Source organism: Cornus florida, unplaced genomic scaffold (assembly GCF_030987335.1).
Source record: "Cornus florida cultivar Cherokee Brave unplaced genomic scaffold, ASM3098733v1 CherokeeBrave_3.0.0_Hap2_Chr07, whole genome shotgun sequence".
NCBI classification, from domain to species: Eukaryota; Viridiplantae; Streptophyta; class Magnoliopsida; order Cornales; family Cornaceae; genus Cornus; species Cornus florida.
The window spans coordinates 8,346,601-8,368,874 of NW_026775577.1; the positions used below are offsets into that span (position 1 = coordinate 8,346,601).

General features: G+C 33.7%; 3 protein-coding genes and 1 non-coding gene across 4 annotated transcripts; 3 read left to right on the forward strand and 1 right to left on the reverse strand.

The window, feature by feature from the left end:
• The first annotated feature begins 261 nt into the window (after positions 1–261).
• Positions 262–3,516, forward strand: LOC132316005 (protein COBRA-like). Its single transcript, XM_059814486.1, has 4 exons — positions 262–548; positions 1,755–1,834; positions 2,292–2,748; positions 3,238–3,516. Exons 1-4 carry the CDS (start codon positions 458–460, stop codon positions 3,294–3,296), a joined length of 687 nt encoding a protein of 228 aa, XP_059670469.1. The 5' UTR covers positions 262–457; the 3' UTR covers positions 3,297–3,516.
• Positions 3,517–4,163: 647 nt separating this feature from the next.
• On the forward strand, positions 4,164–4,255 carry LOC132267750 (small nucleolar RNA SNORD24). Its single transcript, XR_009469090.1, has one exon. It is a non-coding gene; the product is annotated as a small nucleolar RNA SNORD24 (small nucleolar RNA).
• Positions 4,256–13,636: 9,381 nt separating this feature from the next.
• Positions 13,637–18,188, forward strand: LOC132316006 (protein COBRA-like). Its single transcript, XM_059814487.1, has 6 exons — positions 13,637–13,923; positions 15,118–15,197; positions 15,657–16,113; positions 16,592–16,751; positions 16,879–17,156; positions 17,395–18,188. Exons 1-6 carry the CDS (start codon positions 13,833–13,835, stop codon positions 17,685–17,687), a joined length of 1,359 nt encoding a protein of 452 aa, XP_059670470.1. The 5' UTR covers positions 13,637–13,832; the 3' UTR covers positions 17,688–18,188.
• Positions 17,605–20,673, reverse strand: LOC132316007 (COBRA-like protein 4). Its single transcript, XM_059814488.1, has 6 exons — positions 20,426–20,673; positions 20,257–20,336; positions 19,479–19,935; positions 19,245–19,392; positions 18,852–19,129; positions 17,605–18,760 (listed from the first exon to the last, which is right to left on the reverse strand). The coding sequence occupies exons 1-6, from the start codon at positions 20,478–20,480 to the stop codon at positions 18,477–18,479; spliced, it is 1,302 nt and encodes a 433-aa protein (XP_059670471.1). The 5' UTR covers positions 20,481–20,673; the 3' UTR covers positions 17,605–18,476.
• Positions 20,674–22,274: the final 1,601 nt, after the last annotated feature.

Here is a 22,274-nt window from a genome sequence, read left to right on the forward strand (position 1 = left end):
CCGTTACATGACTAATTGGAGGATTTTTTTCCCCTTCTATACAATGCAAAGTAGAGGAAACAATTTAGGGTTCAAATTCTTTAATATTTTAATTATTATTTTTTCAAAAGGTCTTTAATATTATTTCTCCCATTGAGCACGGCTTTAATTTAACTGTCAGTAGTTTACAGCAATACTTAGCTGTCAATGAATGAATTTAGCTTCTTCAATAATTATAGTGTATATAATCGAAAAGGTTCGTTATATATAATAAATATAGAACAACTGCGTCTAGTTAACAAGAACATTGATTTATTAACAAATAGCAATCTTATATTAATGCCACAAATCTGCACTGGTCCACTTTACCAATCAAGTCCACTTACCTACTAATAATCTAACGAACCTGCCATGTGAGAGTGTGAAAAAGCCAGTCACCAGGAACCAACGAAGAAAAGTTGAGCATTTGCAACAAGAAATGGGATTCTGCTTCAGATCTGTGATCAAGTTCACCACTTGGACCTGTGTTCTTGTGTTCTGGCTTTCTTGCTTCAGCTTTAGTTCATCAGGTTAGCACATTGATGTCTCTTCTATCTCTAAATCTTACTAAATTTGGAGTCTTGTTGCTGTTTATTGATGCGTGGTTAATGGGTTTTGGGTACTTTCAAAGATTTGACTCGTTTTAGTGTATACTGCTTCTTGAAGCCTAACTGACTGTTGGAATTGGAAAATGAGGAAATGGGTTCCTTCGGTCATCCATTTCAGGCATTTTTGTTGTTTTGGATTTCTGTTTGATGCTCATTTTAATGAATTTTAGTAGTTGAACTTGAGATTTAGCTCTAATTTTAGCTTTTCTTTAAAATGAATTATACGAAAATTCCGAACTAGTAAGAACTTGATTTCTCTCTCTCGGGTGCATGGTGATTAAGCTTTTAACTTACTTTGTAATGTAGATGATGAAATAATTGAACCTGAAAGAGAAGGTTTTGTGTTTGTTATTATGACGCAGAGAAAAAGTCAATCCTAAATTAGATCTACTCTCTCTTTCCCAATATTTATTTCGTCAGATGTAGCCCAATGGCCAGAAGAAATTTTCACTCTGTTTCTTTATTCCTGGTTAAAAATGTATTTCAAGTTGCAATCAAATACTTAGCTCCTGAATTTCCAGGAATTGGGTCTCTAGGAATTCCAGAATTGGAGACATAGATAACACACTTCTTTTCTACATTCCCTCTTTATCTTGTTCTTTCTTATATTTCTTAAACATGATCATTGTCAAACTGAGATTTCGTTGTGAATTAAATCTATTTATTTGCTGAGTGTGCCAAATAAAAAAAAATAAAAAAAAAAACTCTTATTTTTAATGTTTTGCGAACCCACCATGATTTTTGTAGTTGGGTGTAGATAGGGAAAAGTTGCTGCAAATTAGAAAATGTAAAGTATTAACGCAAAATTTTACATTATAATTAAGGACAATCCGCATTTAAGGAGCTTGGCATTTCATCTGCCTTGCTAACAAAGAACAATTTTTATTTTTTGAAATGATATCTTTTTTAGATAAAGGATTTTTGGATCTGGGATCTAAGTTTATTATGTGTCTTGTTAGCTCTATAAGGACTTTTGTTATTAATTTCACAATGAAAAGAAATTTGATTTATAGGTTTTCTGTTCAACTGTGTCCTAACATTAATTTGGGCTTCTATTTTCTCTGGAGACAAGTTTTACAATATCTAGAACAAAGAGTAATTAACCTTTCTTGCTGGTTGGTTTTTCAGAAGCCTATGATGCACTTGACCCAAAAGGAAATATTACAATTAAATGGGACGTTATTAGCTGGACTCCAGATGGCTATGTTGTAAGTACTAGTAAACTAGTATTCAATCGTGTTTTCTGACTTTTTTCCCTTTTGAATTATACTTTCAAATTTATTTAGAATTTAGTTAATTCTTACAAGAAACTGCGCTAATCAGTTGTATTCTATGAAATGGTTATGGGTGCTGTTGTTGTTACTATGAAATGGTAATCATTTTCTGAAGTTCATTTTCCAGTGTTGATAAAAAAAGGTGGCTTTATTTTTGACAATTGTAGTTGATAATTTCTTCGGATTTGCAAAAATTCTTTTTAGCTTTAATTAGGTCAGAGGGGCACCTCTTAGAATGTTTGATCTCATTAAAAAACTGATTCAAAAATTCGGATTTTTAAAAAAGAAAAAAATAATTCTTCAGTCGTGTCCAAAACTTGCAGCAATACTTCAAGGTACCTTTCCTCCCTGCATTAAATATTTAAACAGCTTCTTACTGGAAATTGCACAGGCTGTTGTCACAATGTTCAACTTCCAGCAATATCGTCGCATTCAAGCACCAGGATGGACGCTAGGATGGACATGGGCAAAAGAGGAGGTGATATGGAGCATGGTGGGAGCCCAAACTACAGAGCAAGGAGATTGTTCAAAATACAAAGGGAACATTCCGCATTCCTGCAAGAAGGATCCAACGGTTGTGGACTTATTGCCGGGAACTCCTTACAACCAGCAAATTGCGAATTGCTGCAAGGGAGGAGTAATCAACTCATGCGGGCAAGATCCAAACAATTGTGCGAGCGCATTCCAGGTTAGTGTGGGTGCAGCTGGAACCACTAACAAAACAGTTCGTGTGCCCAAGAACTTCACCTTGCAAGCACCTGGACCGGGTTATACTTGTGGACCTGTAAAAATTGTTAAACCTACCAGATTTGTTAGCCAAGATGGAAGGAGAGTCACACAAGCTATGAGTAAGTTACCGGACAGAGATTGTAGAGTACTTCAGTTAGACTTATTAATGTTTATTTCATGCTTGAAGGCCAAACCTGCACAATTATACAGTCATTTCATAGCTGAGAAAACAGATTAATCTAAAAGTAACGTTGTTACTGGAAGTAATCTAAAACTATAGCTTAGGAAGATCAATACATCATTGAGTTTATGGTGTCCTGAACTGAAATGCATGTTATAATGTTGTTATTTAAACAATCATAATTTCGGGAACAAATTCTTTCAAAATGGCTGTTGATTTTCAATTGCAAGGATTTTGTGTTTTTTAAGACTTGTGTCAATATTTAGAAAAGTTCCATAAGCAGTCATATTGTCATGACGAAGGGAAAAATTCCTTCTTTGTTTTTTTTTTTTTTTTTTTTTTTTGTCTCCAAAGGGTGCTAATGAAGATATTTAGACCGGTACCTTTAAACTTATTGGATAATAATCCCATCTTTCTGTCTTGGCAGTGACTTGGAATGTTATATGCACATATTCACAATTTTTGGCTCAGAAAACTCCAACTTGATGTGATTCTCTATCATCCTCCTACAATGACACAATAGTACCCTGCCCAACATGCACCTGTGGCCGCCAAAACAACGCCACTCAGCCAAGGAGCTGCGTAAGAGTATTTTCTCTTAAAATTATTTTTCTGCATCTTCCTGCTTTTCTCTTCTTGTAACAAGATTTAAAAGAGAAGATTTTTCTTCGAGCTTCTTCTAATATGAATATAATTTTTCCCTGCTGATTATTGAATTTCAGTATTTTAATTTTTTAATATCATATATTCCCTATGTAATTAGATTTCCTTTATTGAATTTCAATAGGGTTAAGTGCAAAAAAAACTCTGATATATAGGGTTTGTGCAGAATTAGTCCCTACTTTTTGAAAATGTTCATGTTAGTCAATAAAATTAAAAAAAAAAAAAAAAAAAAAAAAAAAGGTGCAAATAAGTTCCTCTTACCATTTTTTTGACAAAAAGTAAATATGAAAATCCTATTTTACCCTTTTGATTCCCATTTTGCCTTTCACCTATATGTGCATATAACTCCCCCAGTACCCATTTCCTCGCCCCTATATGTGCATATAACTCCCCCTGTACCCATTTCCTCGCCCCTCTCTCTCCTCCCTCTCTCTCTAGGGTTAGTCCTCCTTCCGGCGCTTGTGCTGCCACTGAGCAAAGTCGTATATTAATGATTTACCATGATCTTACAACCAACTACTTCTGACTCATCATGGATCTTCAATCTCCTCATTCTTATATATATATATATATATACACACACACGTATACATATATGTATGTATTGATTATATAGTTTATATTTTTTTAGTTAAATAAATAAATTATTTGGTTATGGATTTAATATTGAAAGAAAATATATATATTTGCGGCTGGTGATGTGATATTGATATTTGCTACTCTTGATTGGCTTCCTCCTGAATCCATCTGACGATTTTGTATCCACCAAGATCTCTGAGGCCTTTTCTCAATATTTGTTTTCCTATATCAGTTTGTTTTTTAAACAATTATTTTGTGGTTTTTAATATATATATATATACACACACACACATTAATCTTATGAAAGGAATGTATAAAATTTCAACAGGTCTGGATTCTGGCATAATCCATGATAATTGGAATAAATAATAATTACATATATTATATTAAAAATTATTTAGAAAATTCATGTTAATTGTCCAACACAGTTTGATCTAAGGCACAAACAATTATACGGCTAGAATGCTATTGTAGCAGAGGTGGGGAATTCACGGGGATGGAATCAGGGTTTACTTATTTGAATAGTAAGTGGGGAGACAATGGTACAAGATTGCATAAATCTCTTCCTTGAAGCTGTCACACCAAAAAAACCAAGAAAGCATTCGATCTTCTACATCAAGTAATAAAGTTTTGAGAAGATATGGCGATTTTCTTCCCCAAATAAGTGTATGAGGATTTCATTGTGTATAGAGAAGGCATTCCCATTAAGTCTTCTAATCAGATGGGTGAAGCATTGGGGTGTGAAACAGACAGTTGCTGGAATAAGGCCTTGGTTGCACGGCTTTAAATACTATATTTCATATTGTATAGTGCAACCAGTTGGTGGACCAGGATCACCTCACCATTTGCTCCATTTGAAATAAGTGGTTGAGAATGTGCCACATCAATTAAAAAAATTGGGTAACTAATTTTACCACCCCTTTAAATACTGTATTTCATATATATATATATAAACTTTAAATATTATTTCTAAAATACGTTACGCACAGCTGTCTCCCTTTCTCTCTCTAAAAGTTACCCACGGCTGCCTTCCTTTCTCTCTCTAAAAGGGAAGAAGGAAATAGTACCAACGACGGTCTGAGGCGAAGAAGAAGAAGGGAAGAATGAAGGTCTGAGGCAAAAAAGAAAGGAGAACGTAGGTCTAAGGGTTAGAGTTTGAATTTCGAATAAACAAAGATGAAGAGTAGAAGGGAAGGGAAAACGAAGAAGAAGAAGGGAAGAAGGGAAGAAGGGAAATCCTCTTATTTCCATAAGAATGGCAGAAACAAAGAAATCGTACCTCTTGCTTCGATTTGGAGAAATTAAATCTATTTGGAAAGAAATCAAATTATAAACTGAGTTGATTGATATTTTGGGAGAGTAGAAGGGTAGCTGGGTAGCGGATTTCAAATTTATTTCAAATGGGTTGCTGAAAAAAAAAGAAAGGAGGGAAGAAGAATAAGGGAGGAAATAAGAGTATATTTGAATAGTGTATATATATATATATATATATATATATATATATATATATATATATATACAAAAATTATGTATAAAGCAAATTCAATTTTTTGCCCACCATGGTAAGTATTGTTCATTCACAAAAATGGAGCAAATGGTTGCAGTATTTCACAGGAGGTGATTTTCCACCTTGGTTGCACCATCGGTATACCCCATCTTTATTATGATGAAGTGTTTGGTTTCGGTTTTTATTATATTCAGTTTTAGGTTTCTTTGGTTTAGTTTATCCCGATTTTATACAATTTAAGGTTTATTTTATTCTTGTCCCAAATAAACACAAATATACACAAATTGAATAAAAATGTCATTTTACATGGCCTGTATTTATAGTTATTAATTTATTCAACTTCAGTGAGGGTATTACAGTCATTTTATACCACACAGGAACCTATTTGCATCAAATTAATAGTATAAGGGAGTTTTATACCATAAGGACCTATTTGTACTATATCGATAGTAGAAAGGTTTTTTTTGTACTTAACCCAATTTCAATATTTCGTACAACTATAGTATTATTATTAGTATTATCCTTTTTTGAATTTCAATATTTCGTACAACTGTAGTATTATTATTAGTATTATAAAGTATATTAATATTATAAAGAAGGTGGATTCCAAAAGGAAGGTAAATTTATTATTCATTTATTATAAAAATAAATAATATACTGAAAACACTTTAATATAGTGAAACACAATAATATACTGAAATTCTTTGTACTTTTAATAATAAGTATAGATATAGATAATTTGAATTTGAATATAGGCAAGGCGGAGCCAAGAATAAGGGTTTGGAGGCTAAAATAAAATTATGTAATTAAAATTTAAGAAATCAATTGTATTATATTTTTAAAAAATAAAATCAACCCCCCTCCCCCCTCCAACTATTCCAATACTATACCTAGTTTTAGCCCAATCCAAAAAAAAAAAATTAATACTACTATTAGTCCACCCAAAGAAATATTAGTCCATCTAGGGTTGCAAATAAACTGAGCTGTTCATGAACAGCTTAGCTCGGGCTCGGTTCATTAAAAACTCAGCTCGGAATTGTCCGTCAACTAAATGAGCCAAACTTGAGCATAAATTTCGAGCTTGTTTAATAAACGAGCCAAGCTTGAGCACTACCACGCTCGGCCGTGAAGCTCGTGAACAAGCTCGTTTAAATAAAATGCATTATATTTAATTTTTTATATTTAACAACCTAACCCAATATAAAAATTTAGCCCAAGTTAACAGTTATATTTCATGGGCCCAATTAATACATGGCTATCTACAAGCCCATCTTATACATGAAGTCCATTTAATGGCCCAAGTCATAATTTATCTCATTAGTAGGCATTAGATTCCTTTTACAATTTTATGGGTTAGATTAGAAAACCCTAAGCGTAGCCGCACAAGTGGCAAGTGATCTAAACTTTCCAGTTTGCATAGCCTCGCCTCGCCTCGCCTCGCCTCGCCTTTGCTTCTAATCCACTGGAAAATCAATATTTTTTTTGTTCTCTCTCTTTACATATATCCCCTCATATATGCTTCTTGCTATTCTGGTTTGATGATGAAGAATAGAGAAGACAATACTGACATTCCTCCAGCAAAATCAAACTATCAAAGAAACCTAGTTGCATTTGAAGCTGATGAAGATTATAGAAAATTAGTGATTAATGGTGGAACACGAAAAACTAATTTGAAGGAGATGATGGTGCCATTATCATATTCTTTCAATTCATCTGATCTAGGGGTGGTAAAATGGGTCATGACCCACCAATCCGTCCATATCCATTAGCTTTAAAATGAATATGGGTGAATCATTTTAAAATATGGGTCACCCATTTTGACCCACATTTCACCCATTATATAAGAAACTCAGTTTCACACCTTATATTTGACTCAAATTCACCTCTTCTCCCTCTCTAAAATTCTCCCACACGATCCCAAAATCTCTCTCTCCCATTCTCTGTCTAAGATTCTCTCGCATCATCCTCTCTCTCTCTCTCTAAAATTCTTTGGAATACTATAGTATTACTCAGCTATATCCACAACACATTGTATTGTATATTATATCTGCTCTGTTTTCTTACCTAAAGGATTTTATGGGAAGACGTGTTAGAGTTGTATCAATATTCTTTTTTAGTTTATCTAATGCACCAAAATAAAAAATTAAAATAAAATAACATTTACCTTCGTGCATGTCTAATCATAAAATAAAATAAAATAATATAAATTTAAAGAATTTTCAAAATAAATTAGAGGATTTACAATTATCCATACATATTTTTACAAGTTTTTATCCATATAAAATTTAGAACTATAATAATGAGAATATAAAAAATAATTACATTTTTTTCCCCTTAAAACGAGTTAACAGGTCATGACGGTTGACCCAGCTTATTTTGACCAAACTCATATTTAACCCGTTACAAGCGGGTTGAATATGGATCATAACTCATATTTAACCAGCCCATATTAGACCCTACCCAAACTCAACCCAATTCTCCCGTTTGCCACCCCTAATTTGATGTCTATATATATATATATATATCTATATGGATACACGAGCTTGAGCGGCTGGTTAAAAAATTGGCGAGTAGAGCTCGAGGCAAGTCCGAACACTCCTCTATCTTAGATGAGGCGAGTCTGACAAGTTAAAACTCGGCTCGACTCGGCTCATTTGCAACCCTAAATCCACCTCATTGGCAATTGCTGATGAATTCATCTTGATTAACAGGAATGTCAGTTTTGCGAGATTTTGGTACGACAGTGACCAAGTCATCGTGGGTCCCAGTCCACCAAAGGTCAGCCGACTCAACTAATACTGTATCATCACTGCCGTCTATCTCTGCCAACACTTCTCGTTGGCGGAGATTAGATTAGCTACGCGCAACTTTGATGACAATTTTATTATTGGCAGGGGCGGAGCCAATTAAGGCCCAGAGGGGGCACGTGCCCTCCCTCACTTTGCTCCAACATACTATACATAGGTACATTTTTTTTTGTATATATATATATACTTACATGGTAATTTTAAAGAGTGCCCCCCTCAAATTTTCAAATTATTTTAATTTCCTTTTGAAAAAAAAAAAATTACATATAGCCCTTCTTTCCTTTTCTAATTTTTGTTTCCTTTTTCAAAAAATTTCTTTTTTCACTTATGCATAATTATGTATTTTTCTATTTTTTTAAACTTATTTCTTTTTATCGATGACATTTGTGATTATATTTAATTAAAATATTATTAATTAATATTTTGATCCTTATATTTATAACTATATTTTTTTTATGGAATTTATTTAGTATATTATTTTACAACTATTTTTTTTTTAATTTGCCTTTTTGATTTAAAAAATTTATATTGTCATATTTATTAAAAAAAAAAATTTGTTAACAAGTGCTTTGTGCCCCCTCTGAAATAAAATCCTGGCTCCGCCCCTAATTATTGGCAATGGAGGATTTAGTAACGTGTATAAACAATACATAGACAAAATGATACTGCTTCCACCACGGTTAAGATGAAAGAGGTTGAACCCTGAAACTGAGATCGTGAAGCTATCTAAGCTCACACACACCCATTTGGTGCCTCTGATTGGTTATTGTGATGATGATCTTGGTGTATGAATGTATGGCCCACGGAGCTCTCCCTGATCATCTCTATAAATCAAACAATGTTTGTTACAGTTCTGATATCTCACACATGTAAAACACTCATGTGTCGATCACAATCGTCTTCTGATCACTTATGCATGTAAAAGACTCACGTGTCGATTACAATCGTCTTTTGATCTTTTATGCATGCAAAACACTCACACGTCGATTACAATCGTCTTTTACTATATGTTACATGGTAAATCCAAAAAATGTAAGCTATCGGGAGAAACTTTAGTGCGCCCATTGAACGGTTTTTCACTGCTAATCCAGCCCAAGTGGCAAGGGGTTGAGGTTCAGAGCTTCAGATGTATGTCACAAGACTCAAGTACTGATTTAATGCCATGGAAATAAGAAAGGAGGACAACTTGTGACATTTGTGGCCCTAGCTTACAGACTTCTCTCATTCAACGCATATGTTATTACACTTGAAACATTAATGAAACGAATTCGAAGAAAAAGTGAATGCCATTAGAAAACACTCTCTGTTTCACTCTTCATTAAAGGGACCATGGTATAATTGTATTTTAAACACCACATAATTGGGCAAAATGTGGCATTATTAGTTAACTGTACTGACCAGCGTTGACTCTAAACATGGTCTCTAGAGGAGGGAGGTAAAAATAATCGGTCGTTACAGCAGCTCAAGTAGATTGAATAAAAATTATGACACATGAATTACCAATTTGATATGCCAAGTATGACTGCATGTTTATCAGCTTTTTAAATTAAGAAGCTCGTTTCTCATTTTTCAAAAAAATAAAAAAATCAATGGAAAGTAGTAAATAAGAAAACAACTAGTTCACAGTAATATAATTTTAATAAACGCACCATTGTCTCATTTATCCTTTTTATTATCTATTTCATTCAATCAAATAATAGAGGAGACGTCTTCCTTTTTTTAGGGATGCCTCGGCCACCTCTCCCCTATATCTTTCATCAATTTTTTCATTTATACAACCAAATGAAGTATAAAAAAATTAAACAATGCAAATATTGATTTAGAACGCGTAACTATTTACATCAACCTCTCTATATCTTCATGGGTTCATCTTTCAAGCAATTCTCTTTCCTATCACCTATGTTGCTGGATCCCAAAATAATCACTATATTGCCGAAATTATCTCCATCACTTGCCGGTCACAAGTAAATGAATTGTACGAGGTTTTCATCAACACCGATATGAGATTAGATGGACATTCTCGTCTCTACTTCAAATAAAATATTTTCTTATTTCAAACCATGATCACAATGGAACAATCAAGGTTTGTTCTTATTTAAATAAATAAAAAAATAAAGTAAAAAATAAATAAGTAAAACATAGACTAATGTTTTTGGAGGATATTGTTTCTAATTAGGATATTGTTTCTAATTGTCTAATATGTCTTTACCTTCACATTACCCAATTTCAAGGCATTTAATTTTTTCTTTTAATGATGGCAGATTTTTATATATACTACTAATTAATAGAATGCAAATTCAAAGAGTTTGATGAACAAGTCACATTATGTCCAAGATTAGCTAATATATATACAATGCTCAACCTCATTAACACTCTTTATATAAGAAACAAAACCTTACTGCTTTCATTATTAACAATATATAATACATGAATGAATGCACATTCAAAAAAAATCATTGAAATGAAGTGCATTAAATTAGAAGAGCATATTCAATAAATTAACAAGAGATTATATACAAAGTTACAAACACACACACACACACTGAATTGAAGAGAAGACTTACCTGTCCCATGTAGTCACTGGTTGGCCAAGCGACCGAGTTTGAGAACGTGAAGCGTCCCTTCACAAATTTTGTTATACTTAAAAAAATTTAACAATTATATACATATATATATATGGGATTTACCAAACATATTAAAAAGTCTGGAGATAGTAACACTATGATTTAAAAGAATAAGCTAACCCATAAAATTAACAAAAACATGCACACCAGTTGGGTATGGGTTTGTTTTTTCTACAATGTGAACAAGCGTGCAAGTGTCACAAAATGAGCTGGCTTTGCATTGTCCCTCAAGAAAAAATAAAATTTAAAATAAAATAAAATCATTAGATGGAAAGCTTCCATAAAAACAAAATAAAATTTTCATTTAGCCAAATTTATAGAATTTTATATCACAAAAAAGGGCCCCTTATTAAATCAAGCACAGGAAGGCTAGCTACAATCAGACAACTGTAATATATATATATATATATATATATATATATATATATATATATATATATATATCACATGTTATTTTATGTGCACCGACAGTACTGAAATACATTTTGTATTGAAAAGGTCAAAAGAAGCATGGATCAATATTAGTTCACCATAGGTATGGGCCCTCTTTAATTTGTATTTAGTACCGTAAATCAGCTACGTGTTTAGTATCTGCTCAAACTGTCGGCAATGGATGAAATTGAATCCTTAAATCAGCTATATTGTTGTCACTTTCTTAACTTTCACCCTTTTTTTTATTATTATTATTTTTTTTTGTCTAAACTAATAAGTCCAGTTAGACAATATGACACAAACACATACACATGTATGATATTTTTCAGCGACTGTAGTAAAAAAATTTCTTCATGTCACCGTAAAAATATAAGAGTAATGATATGCGTATGAGAAAAAAGTCAAGGGTTCTACTTTTTATATTTGGTATGTATTGACCAATTTTATACAGTAGATCTATTAATTCGGTCTAACTATTTGATGCAAATATTATTACTCAAAATATAATTACCAAGAGCAAGAGATCATTATGCCATCTTATTAAATATTTATCCATAAATTTATCTTTGTGGAAAAAAAAATATTTATTGTGGAATTTTATTTTAATTTGGGCTTCGTTTGTTTGAATGTAAAATATTTTTCATAAAATAATTTTTTTTTTGGTGTTTGATTATCGTAAAATATTTATGAAGAAAAAAATTATTAAAATTTAACAATATTAACTTACTTATCAATTTTCGCCAAATTATTTTACTTGAGATGGACTTGACCTATGCCTTTGCCAAAAAAAATAAAAATAAAAATAAATATAATAAAATATTTTACCTCAAAAAAGAAAATCTTTTATAAAGAAAATATTTTACTTCAAAACAAACTGAATCAATTAGTCTTAGATATCATCTCATCAACAATGTTAAATTTTATTTTTACACAAAAAAAGCATGTATTGTTAAATTTTATTTCGATTTGGTTGTTCAATTAATCTAACTAGTAAGGACTATAATCTAATGGCATTTCTCTACAGAAAATTTTTTTTTCTCCATTTATTCTCTCATTGGATTGGTCCACTGAGGGATAAAAAAGCTAACTTGAGGACTTCATCGCTGCCTAAAAAAGAATGAGAACCCAACAAAACGACACAAAACAAAAGAAGAACTAAACGAAAACGATGCATATATATATATATATATATATATATATATATATATTTGCTAAGTGTGGGCGTTTTAGACAAACTTTAGTAACATGATTGCGTTGATTTCCTTAACTATCTGTGTATATACAAGGAAAGGTGGAAAAGGAAAAAAGAAAAGAAAAGAAAAAAAAAAGAAAAAAAAGAAAAAAAAAAGGAAAACAACACGGAATTGTAATAGTTAGAGAAAAACTCTTTTTTTTTGGTTCAATTTTTCTCTTTAGAATTAAAGGTTAGAGTGGGGTAAGATTTAATTTATGGTGCAAGAATTAAAGTTATTCAATTTAATCGAATCCTACGCAATTTCAGGATTTGGAGAAAGAAGAATTAAAGTTGTTCAATTCGACTGAATTCTATGTAATTTCAAAATTTGGAGTAGTTTTGAGAATTGAGTGATTTCAATCTATTTTTGAGGTAAGAGTAAACCAACCCATAATTATATGATTTGTTCTTCTTTTTAGTTTTGTTTGAGTAACAAGTTCCATATACATATTTTAATTTTTGTTAAATTGTTTTAAAGTGAAATTATTTTGCGTTTTAATTTTATTTTAATTTCAATCAAAAGGAAAATTAAAATTGTATAATGATATACTCTCTAATAGAGTGCTATTTGTACCTATGGTAAAATAAAAGTAAATTTTTTTCTTAACTTGGTGACTTAAGACTATACCGTCACATGACTAATTGGAGGATTTTTCCCCATCTTTACGATGCAAAGTAAAGGAAAAAAATTTAGGGTTCAAATTCTTAAAGTGAGATATTTTTTTTTATTCTTTAATATTATTATTATTATTATTATTATTTTTTCGAAAGGTCTTTAATATTATTTCTCCCGTTGAGTACGGCTTTAATTTAGCTGTCACTAGTTTACAGCAATACTTAGCTGTCAATGAATGAATTTAGCTTCTTCAATAATTATTGTGTATATAATTGAAAAGGTTCGTTAGATATAATAAATATAGATAGGAAATTGCAAAAAAATCATATAAAACAACTACGTCTAGTTAACAAGAACATTGATTTGTTTAACAAATAGCAATCTTATATTAATGCCAAAAATCTGCATTGGTCCACTTTACCAATCAAGTCCACTTACCTACTAATAATCTAAACGAACCTGCCAGGTGAGAGTGTGAAAAAGCTCTCTCTCTCTCTCTCTCTCTGTTGCAGATCTTGAGCAGGAACCAACGAAGAAAAGTTGAGCATTTGCAACAAGAAATGGGATGTTGCTTCAGATCTGTGACCAAGTTCACCACTTGGACCTGTGTTCTTGTGTTCTTGCTTTCTTGCTTCAGCTTTAGTTCATCAGGTTAGCACATTGATGTCTCTTCTATCTCTAAATCTTACTAAATTTGGAGTCTTGTTGCTGTTTATTGATGCGTGGTTAATGGGTTTTGGGTACTTTCAAAGATTTGACTCGTTTTAGTGTATACTGCTTCTTGAAGCCTAATTGACTGATGGAATTGGAAAATGAGGAAATGGGTCATCCATTTCAGGCATTTTTGTTGTTTTGGATTTCTGTTTGATGCTCATTTTAATGAATTTTAGTAGTTGAACTTGAGATTTAGCTCTAATTTTAGCTTTTCTTTAAAATGGATTATACGAAAATTCCAAATTAGTAAGAACTTGATTTCTCTCTCTCGGGTGCATGGTGATTAAGCTTTTAACTTACTTTGTAGTGTAGATGATGAAATAATTGAACTGGAAAGAGAAGGTTTTGTGTTTGTTATAATGACGCAGAGAAAAAGTCAATCCTAAATTAGATCTACTTTCTCTTTCCCAATATTTACTTCGTCAGATGTAGCCCAATGGCCAGAAGAAATTTTCACTCTGTTTCTTTATTCCTGGTTAAAAATGTATTTCAAGTCGCAATCAAATACTTAACTCCTGAATTTCCAGGAATTGGGTCTCTAGGAATTCCAGAATTGGAGACATAGATAACACACTTCTTTTCTACATTCCCTCTTTATCTTGTTCTTTCTTCTATTTCTTAAACATGATCATTGTCAAACTGAGATTTGGTTGTGAATTAAATCTATTTATTTGCTGAGTGTGCCAAATAAAAAAAAAAAAAAAAACTCTTATTTTTAATGTTTTGCGATCCCATCATGATTTTTGTAGTTGGGTGTAGATAGGGAAAAGTTGCTGCAAATTAGATAATGTAAAGTATTAACGCAAAATTTTACATAATAATTTAAGGACAATCCGCATTTAAGGAGCTTGGCATTTCATCTGCCTTGCTAACAAAGAACAATTTTTATTTTTTGAAATGATATCTTTATTAGATAAAGGATTTTTGGATCTGTGATCTAAGTTTATTATGTGTCTTGTTAGCTCTATAAGGACTTTTGTTATTAATTTCACAATGAAAAGAAATTTGATTTATAGGTTTTCTGTTCAACTGTGTCCTAACATTAATTTGGGCTTCTATTTTCTCTGGATACAAGTTTTACAGTATCTAGAACAAAGGGTTATTAACCTTTCTTGCTGGTTGGTTTTTCAGAAGCCTATGATGCACTTGACCCAAATGGAAATATTACAATTAAATGGGACGTTATTACCTGGACTCCAGATGGCTATGTTGTAAGTACTAGTAAACTAGTATTCAATCACGTTTTCTGACTTTTTTCCCTTTTGAATTATACTTTCAAATTTATTTAGAATTAAGTTAATTCTTACAAGAAACTGTGCTAATCATTTGTATTCTATGAAATGGTTATGGGTGCTGTTGTTGTTACTATGAAATGGTAATCATTTTCTGAAGTTCATTTTCCAGTATTGATAAAAAAAAAGGTGGCTTTATTTTTGACAATTGTAGTTGATAATTTCTTCGGATTTGCAAAAATTCTTTTTAGCTTTAATTAGGTCAGAGGGGCAACTCTTAGAATGTTTGATCTCATTAAAAAACTGATTCAAAAATTCGGATTTTTAAAAAAGAAAAAAATAATTCTTCAGTCATGTCCAAAACTTGCAGCAATACTTCAAGGTACCTTTCCTCCCTGCATTAAATATTTAAACAGCTTCTTACTGGAAATTGCACAGGCTGTTGTCACAATGTTCAACTTCCAGCAATATCGTCACATTCAAGCACCAGGATGGACACTAGGATGGACATGGGCAAAAAAGGAGGTGATATGGAGCATGATGGGAGCCCAAACTACAGAGCAAGGAGATTGTTCAAAATACAAAGGGAACATTCCGCATTGCTGCAAGAAGGATCCAACGGTTGTCGACTTATTGCCGGGAACTCCTTACAACCAGCAAATTGCGAATTGCTGCAAGGGAGGAGTAATCAACTCATGGGTGCAAGATCCAAACAATTTTGCGAGCTCATTCCAGGTTAGTGTGGGTGCAGCTGGAACCACTAACAAAACAGTTCGAGTGCCCAAGAACTTCACCTTGCAAGCACCTGGACCGGGTTATACTTGTGGACCTGCAAAAATTGTTAAACCTACCAGGTTTGTTAGCCAAGATGGAAGGAGAGTCACACAAGCTATGAGTAAGTTACCGGACAAAGATTGTAGAGTACTTCAGTTAGACTTATTTATGTTTATTCCATGCTTGAAGGCCAAACCTGCACAATTATACAGTCATTTCATAGCTGAGAAAACAGATTAATCTAAAAGTAACATTGCTACTCAAAGTAATCTAAAACTATAGCTTAGGAAGGTCAATACATCATTGAGTTTATGGTGTCCTGAACTGAAATGCATGTTATAAAGTTGCTATTTAAACAATCATAATTTCGGGAACAAATTCTTTCAAAATGGCTGTTGATTTTCTATTGCAAGGAGTTTGAGTTATTTAAGACTTGTGTCAATATTTAGAAAAGTATCATACGCAGTCATATTGTCATGATGAAGGGAAAAATTCCTTCTTTTTTTTCTTTTGTGCGTCTCCAAAGGGTCCTAATGAAGATATTTAGACCGGTACCTTTAAACTTATTGGATATTAATCCCATCTTTCTGTCATGGCAGTGACATGGAATGTTACATGCACATATTCACAATTTTTGGCTCAGAAAACTCCAACTTGCTGTGTTTCTCTATCATCCTTCTACAATGACACAATAGTACCCTGCCCAACATGCACCTGTGGCTGCCAAAACAACGCCACTCAGCCAGGGAGCTGCGTTGAGTATGTTCTCTTAAAATTATTTTTCTGCATCTTCCTGCTTTTCTCTTCTTGTAACAAGATTTAAAAGAGGAGATTTTTCTTCGAGCTTCTTCTAATATGAATATAATTTTTTCCTGCTGATTTACAGCCCAAAGTCACCGTATTTAGCTTCTGTTGTTTCCGGCTCTAGCAAGAACAACTATGCTCCTCTGGTACAATGTACGAGCCATATGTGCCCAGTCCGAGTTCACTGGCATGTTAAGCTTAATTACAAGGAATACTGGCGGGTGAAGGTCACAATTACGAATTTCAATTACAGGATGAACTACACACAGTGGAACTTAGTTGTGCAACATCCCAACTTTGACAATCTGACTCAGGTTTTCAGCTTTATGTACAAGCCATTAAATCCTTACCAAGCTATAAGTAAGTCAGATATTTGATTCTATCTGCTTTTGCTTGTCCTTTATTGTTTGCTTATTTTTTGTGCGGCAATAGATCTGTTTGGTGAATGCATTAATCTATTGTATATGTATTGCCAATTTTTTCTTTTGGTTATAGTTGTAGTCTCAGTTCAAACTACGTAAATGTTTTTCTCTTTGTTCCTAAGATTGTTGTAATTTGAGAATTGATACAAGAATCTTTTCCCCCCTTCCAAATACAGATGACACTGCCATGCTATGGGGAGTTAAGTTCTACAACGATTTTCTCTCGTCAGCTGGCCCTCTAGGCAATGTACAGTCAGAGCTACTTTTCCGAAAGGATACATCAACTTTCACTTTCGATAAGGGTTGGGCATTTCCTCGAAGGATCTATTTCAATGGTGATAATTGTGTTATGCCACCTCCTGATGCCTATCCGTATTTGCCAAATACCAGTTCCCGGCCAGATGTCTCAATGCTTACTCTAATGCTGACTCTGTTGTCATCTTTGGTATTCATCTATGCAAATGCTTAGAATCTTCTCAACAATACAATTATTGCACAAATTTACACTGGATCAGTCCGACCTCAGAACCAATGGCAAACCAATTGAATAGTTTGTGTCTGGGCAATGACATTAAGCATTCCCATGTGTTCAGGTGCGTGTCATTGAATAGAACTCCAATTTATGTTTTGGATTGGTGAATTCATGGCCATTTGTTACTTGCAAGTGTTTACTGCAGTATCATTGTACTAAATTATACTGTTTGTAGATTTTTTTCACATTAAAATGGTGTTACAGTTTGTCCCAAAAATAAAAAATAAAAAAATGAAGTGTTACACTTGTTACAAGAACAAAAACACTCAGAATCTTTTGCTAAATCAAAGTGTTGGTTGTATTAGTTTTGTTCACACTCCTAATTTTATTTCTTGTGCAGTCTCAACTTATGTAGTGAATTTAATGGCACCTGTGCCATTAAATTAACATCTTCATTTGGTAAAGTGAAATTATATTATACAGTGCGAAATTTCTTTATATTGGAATCTGTTCTTATCATACATCCTTTTTTTCAACATAGCAAGATACAGATGAAGTTCTTAGTTTACAGCCTTGTAATATCAATGAAGAATTGAAGGAGAGTTCATTACAGAAGGTTCATATTTTGTTGTTCCTATTCACAAACTCATTGTGTCATACCAAATTTCCACAACTCAATCTCTTTTTGTTTTTTCAAAGAATTTATGTTGTGTACCTGTGCTCCCAATCATCGGCATGCTGCCCCCCTGGCTTCAAAAAATTCATGTTCTATCAAACTGCTCAAAATCACCATATTACAATTAAGAACAGAAATACTGAATAAATAAGTGTCGACAGTCTAACTAAGTTTTCAGGGGCAGAATTTGGTAGATATGGGTATGTATCAGGTGGTGGCAGCATGCACTCATCGCCGTTAAAGTAAACTTTCCTGGGAAATGCCCATCCCTGCTTGAAGCTGAAAGTGTCCCTGTCCTTCTGAAGTAGCACCTCTGACTGAACATTTCCAAATGGCCCAGCCTCCATTAGTAGGTCATTGTAGAACTTCATACCATAGAACATTCCTGTGTCATCTGCATATCAAAACATTGTCCGGCAAGATTAATTTCTTGAATTCTTTCCCCTGGTAATTCAGAAAGAGTTAAAAAGTTTTAGGGTACTCACTTATTGACTGATAGGGCACAAGAGGCTTGTAATCAAAGCTAAAAACTTGAGTCACATTGTTGAGATTCGGATGCTGAACAACCAGTGTCCACAGCGTGTAGTTCATTCGGTAGTTAAAGTTTGTTATCGCAAGCTTCACTCGCCAGTATTCCTTGTAGTTCACCTTTACATGCCAGTGCACCCGGACCGGGCACATATGGTGTGTGCACTGTAGTAAAGGTGCATTGTCTTTTCTTGGAGTGTTCACTCCAACCACGCTTAGCAGTTTGGAATCGCTCCTGTATCACCGTTAAACTATTTAGATGCTAGATCTTACACAGCTATATATGTGTGTGTCTGTGTTTCTATGTAATTAGAGTTATGTAAGTTCTGATGCTGAAAGTTGTGGCTTACTTGACACATTTTTTCTTGTTTTCACAACCACAAGCACAAGAAGGACAAGGAGTGATTGTATCATTGTAGAAAGATGAGAAGGAGACACAACAACTAGGGTGTTTTCCGGCGAGAAACTGGGAATAAGTGCATGTAACATTCCATGTCACTGCATGCACATACAAAAATTAGATATGAAACAGATTATACCAGCAACAATAATAGGGATTGAGGAAATTGTAGGACAAGACTTACTTAGAGCCTGAGTTTTTCTGCGATGATCAGCTGTAAGAAAAATGGTAGGAGGCACGACCTTTGCAGGGCCACAGGTGTACCCTGGTCCTGGACCTAGTAAAGTGAAGTTCTTAGGAAGTTTCACCGTCTTGTTTGAAGTCCCAGCCATGCCAACGCTCAACTGGAAGGCAGAGACGGCTGAGGACGGATCTTGGCCCCACGACCCCACGACTCCGCCTTTGCAGCAGTTGGAGAACTGTTGGTTGTAAGGGACTCCAGGGAGCAAATCCACAACAGTAGGGTTCTTCTTGCAGCAATGTGGAATGTTGCCTTTGAATTTGGAGCAGTCCCCTTGCTCGGTGGTTTGAGATCCCACCACAGACCATATCACTTCTTTCTTAGCCCATGTCCATCCTAGGGTCCAGCCAGGGCTCATGATGTGCCGGTACAGTTGAAAATTGCTCATAGTTACAACTGCCTATACAATTCAAGAAGAAACCTCAGGATCACAATACAGTAAGATGCATTGGTACATATTTATAAGCTAATAGTAAGATTAACATTGTTGAATTTCATGAGTCTGATTTGGTTTTAGATTGAATTTGTACATAAAATTAAGGGTATGTTTAGTTTAGTTTTCTAGCAATAATTTTTTGTTTTCTGAGAACTGAAAATTAGAAAACACACTTAAAAAAAATACCGGTTTTCAGAGAAGTGTTTGTAGATGGATCTCTGTATTTTCTAAGTTACTTAAAACTGTTTTTAGAAAACTGAAGTAAACAGGCACTGTAGTACTCACCACATAACCATCTGCAGTCCAAGACATTATATCCCATTTGATTGTGATGTTACCGGTTGGATCCAACGGATCATATGCAACTGAAATTCGAAAACAAGTGTAAGAGAGAATGGAATAGACATGACTAAATCAATTCAGATTGAAGTTCGAGTTGTGAAAGTTCAGTTACCTGCATAAGAAAAGAGCACAAGAAAAGAGAAAGCTGATGAGATGAAAATTTTCATCTCTGCAATGCTCTGCTATACTGTTGTTTGTCAATTGTGGAAGATGAGAGTTGAGTTCTGTCTCATGGAAGTTTACAGGCTGGTTCACAACTTGTGTCAGTTCAGTTGATATATATGTATATGCAAGAAAATGAAGACTCTCTGCAGTGAGAAATGTCTAGAATTTTGAGATGGCTTACCTACTGGTTGTTATATATATATATATATATAAATGCACACACGCACATATATTTAATTATCTCTCTCTTCCCATATTCATATTTCTGTTAGACTTACTGTATCTTAAAGCAACGACTTTAGAGGAGAAACGGGCGGGAGATTGAGCAAGACATTTTAACGGTCACCTGCCCTGGAAGGTGACAGGCAATGAAAGAATTAGGTGTGCTTAGTGAATTACCCAGAATGACCCTGTGTCCAAGCAAACAACCAAAATAAACACAGCCACTAATTAATTTCCTGAGGGAAAAAAAAAAAAGGTGGCCACTAATTTTTATACTCCGTACCATGATTCGCAGTTGCGGTATAACGGATTCGTGTAAATATCGATGTAAACCGACTGAATCACCCGGTTCATGGACGTATATAACAACTCATCACAAGTTCGAACAAAATTAAATTTGCATGGTACCTATGTCTCTTATTGTCATAAAGTTTAAAATATACACATGAACGCCGTTACCTTGGTTCGTTGTATCGTCCGATACGCGATTCTTTTTTAAGTCTAATACGCAATCTGTGTCAGTCAATTTATACTAGCTTTGTCCGAATCTGTTATACCGCGACCGTGACCGATATTGCGAACCATTACAAGAGCAAATAGGAAGAGGGCATTTTGGTCTTAATGTGGAACAGTGGTAGCTTTGATGATTTTTTGGCTACTGCCATTCCTTGCTTGGGGAATTTTATAAAAATAGTCCCACGTTTTTGGTCAGTGGGAAGAGTTCGAGTCAAGTAAGCAATGGTAGGGACAAGTAGGGAGTCCCCTTCAGAAAAAAAGAGACACTCCAACCGATAATTCAACCGACTTTTGAGTGCTTCAACAGTGGATGTACCCAATTGCTCTCTTTCTGTGGTCCTTTTGCACTCAATACACACGTTCAATTATTACATGCCATGGTTGTTGAGGTGGTAGGGTTTTACTTGAGATCTCAAATTTAGATCCCTGTTTAATCCATATCCGTAATTTGATAGTGATTGCATATATTCAAAGTTTATGTTGTATTTACGTTTTTAAAGAGAGAGTACGAGAGACAAAAGATAATACCTACTAGCTTTTCAAAAAAAAAAAAAATATTATAAAAGAATCTCCTTAGGTTCGGTGGTGATAATCGAACCAAAACCTTGTAGCATAAACTGTTTGAAGTTTGTTAAGGCTATATTTCATGTGTACTTTTCGCTAATCAAGTGACTTCTAAAATTCTTAATGCGAACTTTGTGTCTCACGACAAGTTGGATGATTGACGCGTCATGAGATTGTGGGTATGATTATTTCTAAAAAAATATGGATGCTGAAGAAAGAAAAAAATATATATATTTCATCTATTCCTATCCCGAAATATTCATGTAGGATGCAATAAGGCTTAATGGATAGCAAGATTGAAATGGCAAATATATATGAGTAATAATATGCTCTTCGAATTTGACGAATGTCCTGAATGATGTAATGTGATCGGATTCACACTCTCTCACATTAACCTTATTCCGAATCCCTCTAAAATTAGAGGGTGTACCGTTTTTTTAATATATATTTCTCTCTTCTTGATGATTTCTCCATTTTCTAGAGTGGCTCCATTC

What these genes read in the sequence shown, in the direction of transcription:
- LOC132316005 (XM_059814486.1), top strand. Translation starts at nt 458, where the DNA reads ATGGGATTCTGCTTCAGATCTGTGATCAAGTTCACCACTTGGACCTGT. An exon ending in CTTCAGCTTTAGTTCATCAG is followed by an intron (nt 549 to 1,754) that starts GTTAGCACATTG and finishes TTGGTTTTTCAG; the next exon opens with AAGCCTATGATGCACTTGAC. An exon ending in GGACTCCAGATGGCTATGTT is followed by an intron (nt 1,835 to 2,291) that starts GTAAGTACTAGT and finishes GAAATTGCACAG; the next exon opens with GCTGTTGTCACAATGTTCAA.
- LOC132316006 (XM_059814487.1), top strand. Translation starts at nt 13,833, where the DNA reads ATGGGATGTTGCTTCAGATCTGTGACCAAGTTCACCACTTGGACCTGT. An exon ending in CTTCAGCTTTAGTTCATCAG is followed by an intron (nt 13,924 to 15,117) that starts GTTAGCACATTG and finishes TTGGTTTTTCAG; the next exon opens with AAGCCTATGATGCACTTGAC. An exon ending in AAATCCTTACCAAGCTATAA is followed by an intron (nt 17,157 to 17,394) that starts GTAAGTCAGATA and finishes TTCCAAATACAG; the next exon opens with ATGACACTGCCATGCTATGG.
- LOC132316007 (XM_059814488.1), bottom strand. Translation starts at nt 20,480, where the DNA reads ATGAAAATTTTCATCTCATCAGCTTTCTCTTTTCTTGTGCTCTTTTCT. An exon ending in TGTGCTCTTTTCTTATGCAG is followed by an intron (nt 20,337 to 20,425) that starts GTAACTGAACTT and finishes TTCGAATTTCAG; the next exon opens with TTGCATATGATCCGTTGGAT. An exon ending in AACAAGAAAAAATGTGTCAA is followed by an intron (nt 19,130 to 19,244) that starts GTAAGCCACAAC and finishes ACGGTGATACAG; the next exon opens with GAGCGATTCCAAACTGCTAA.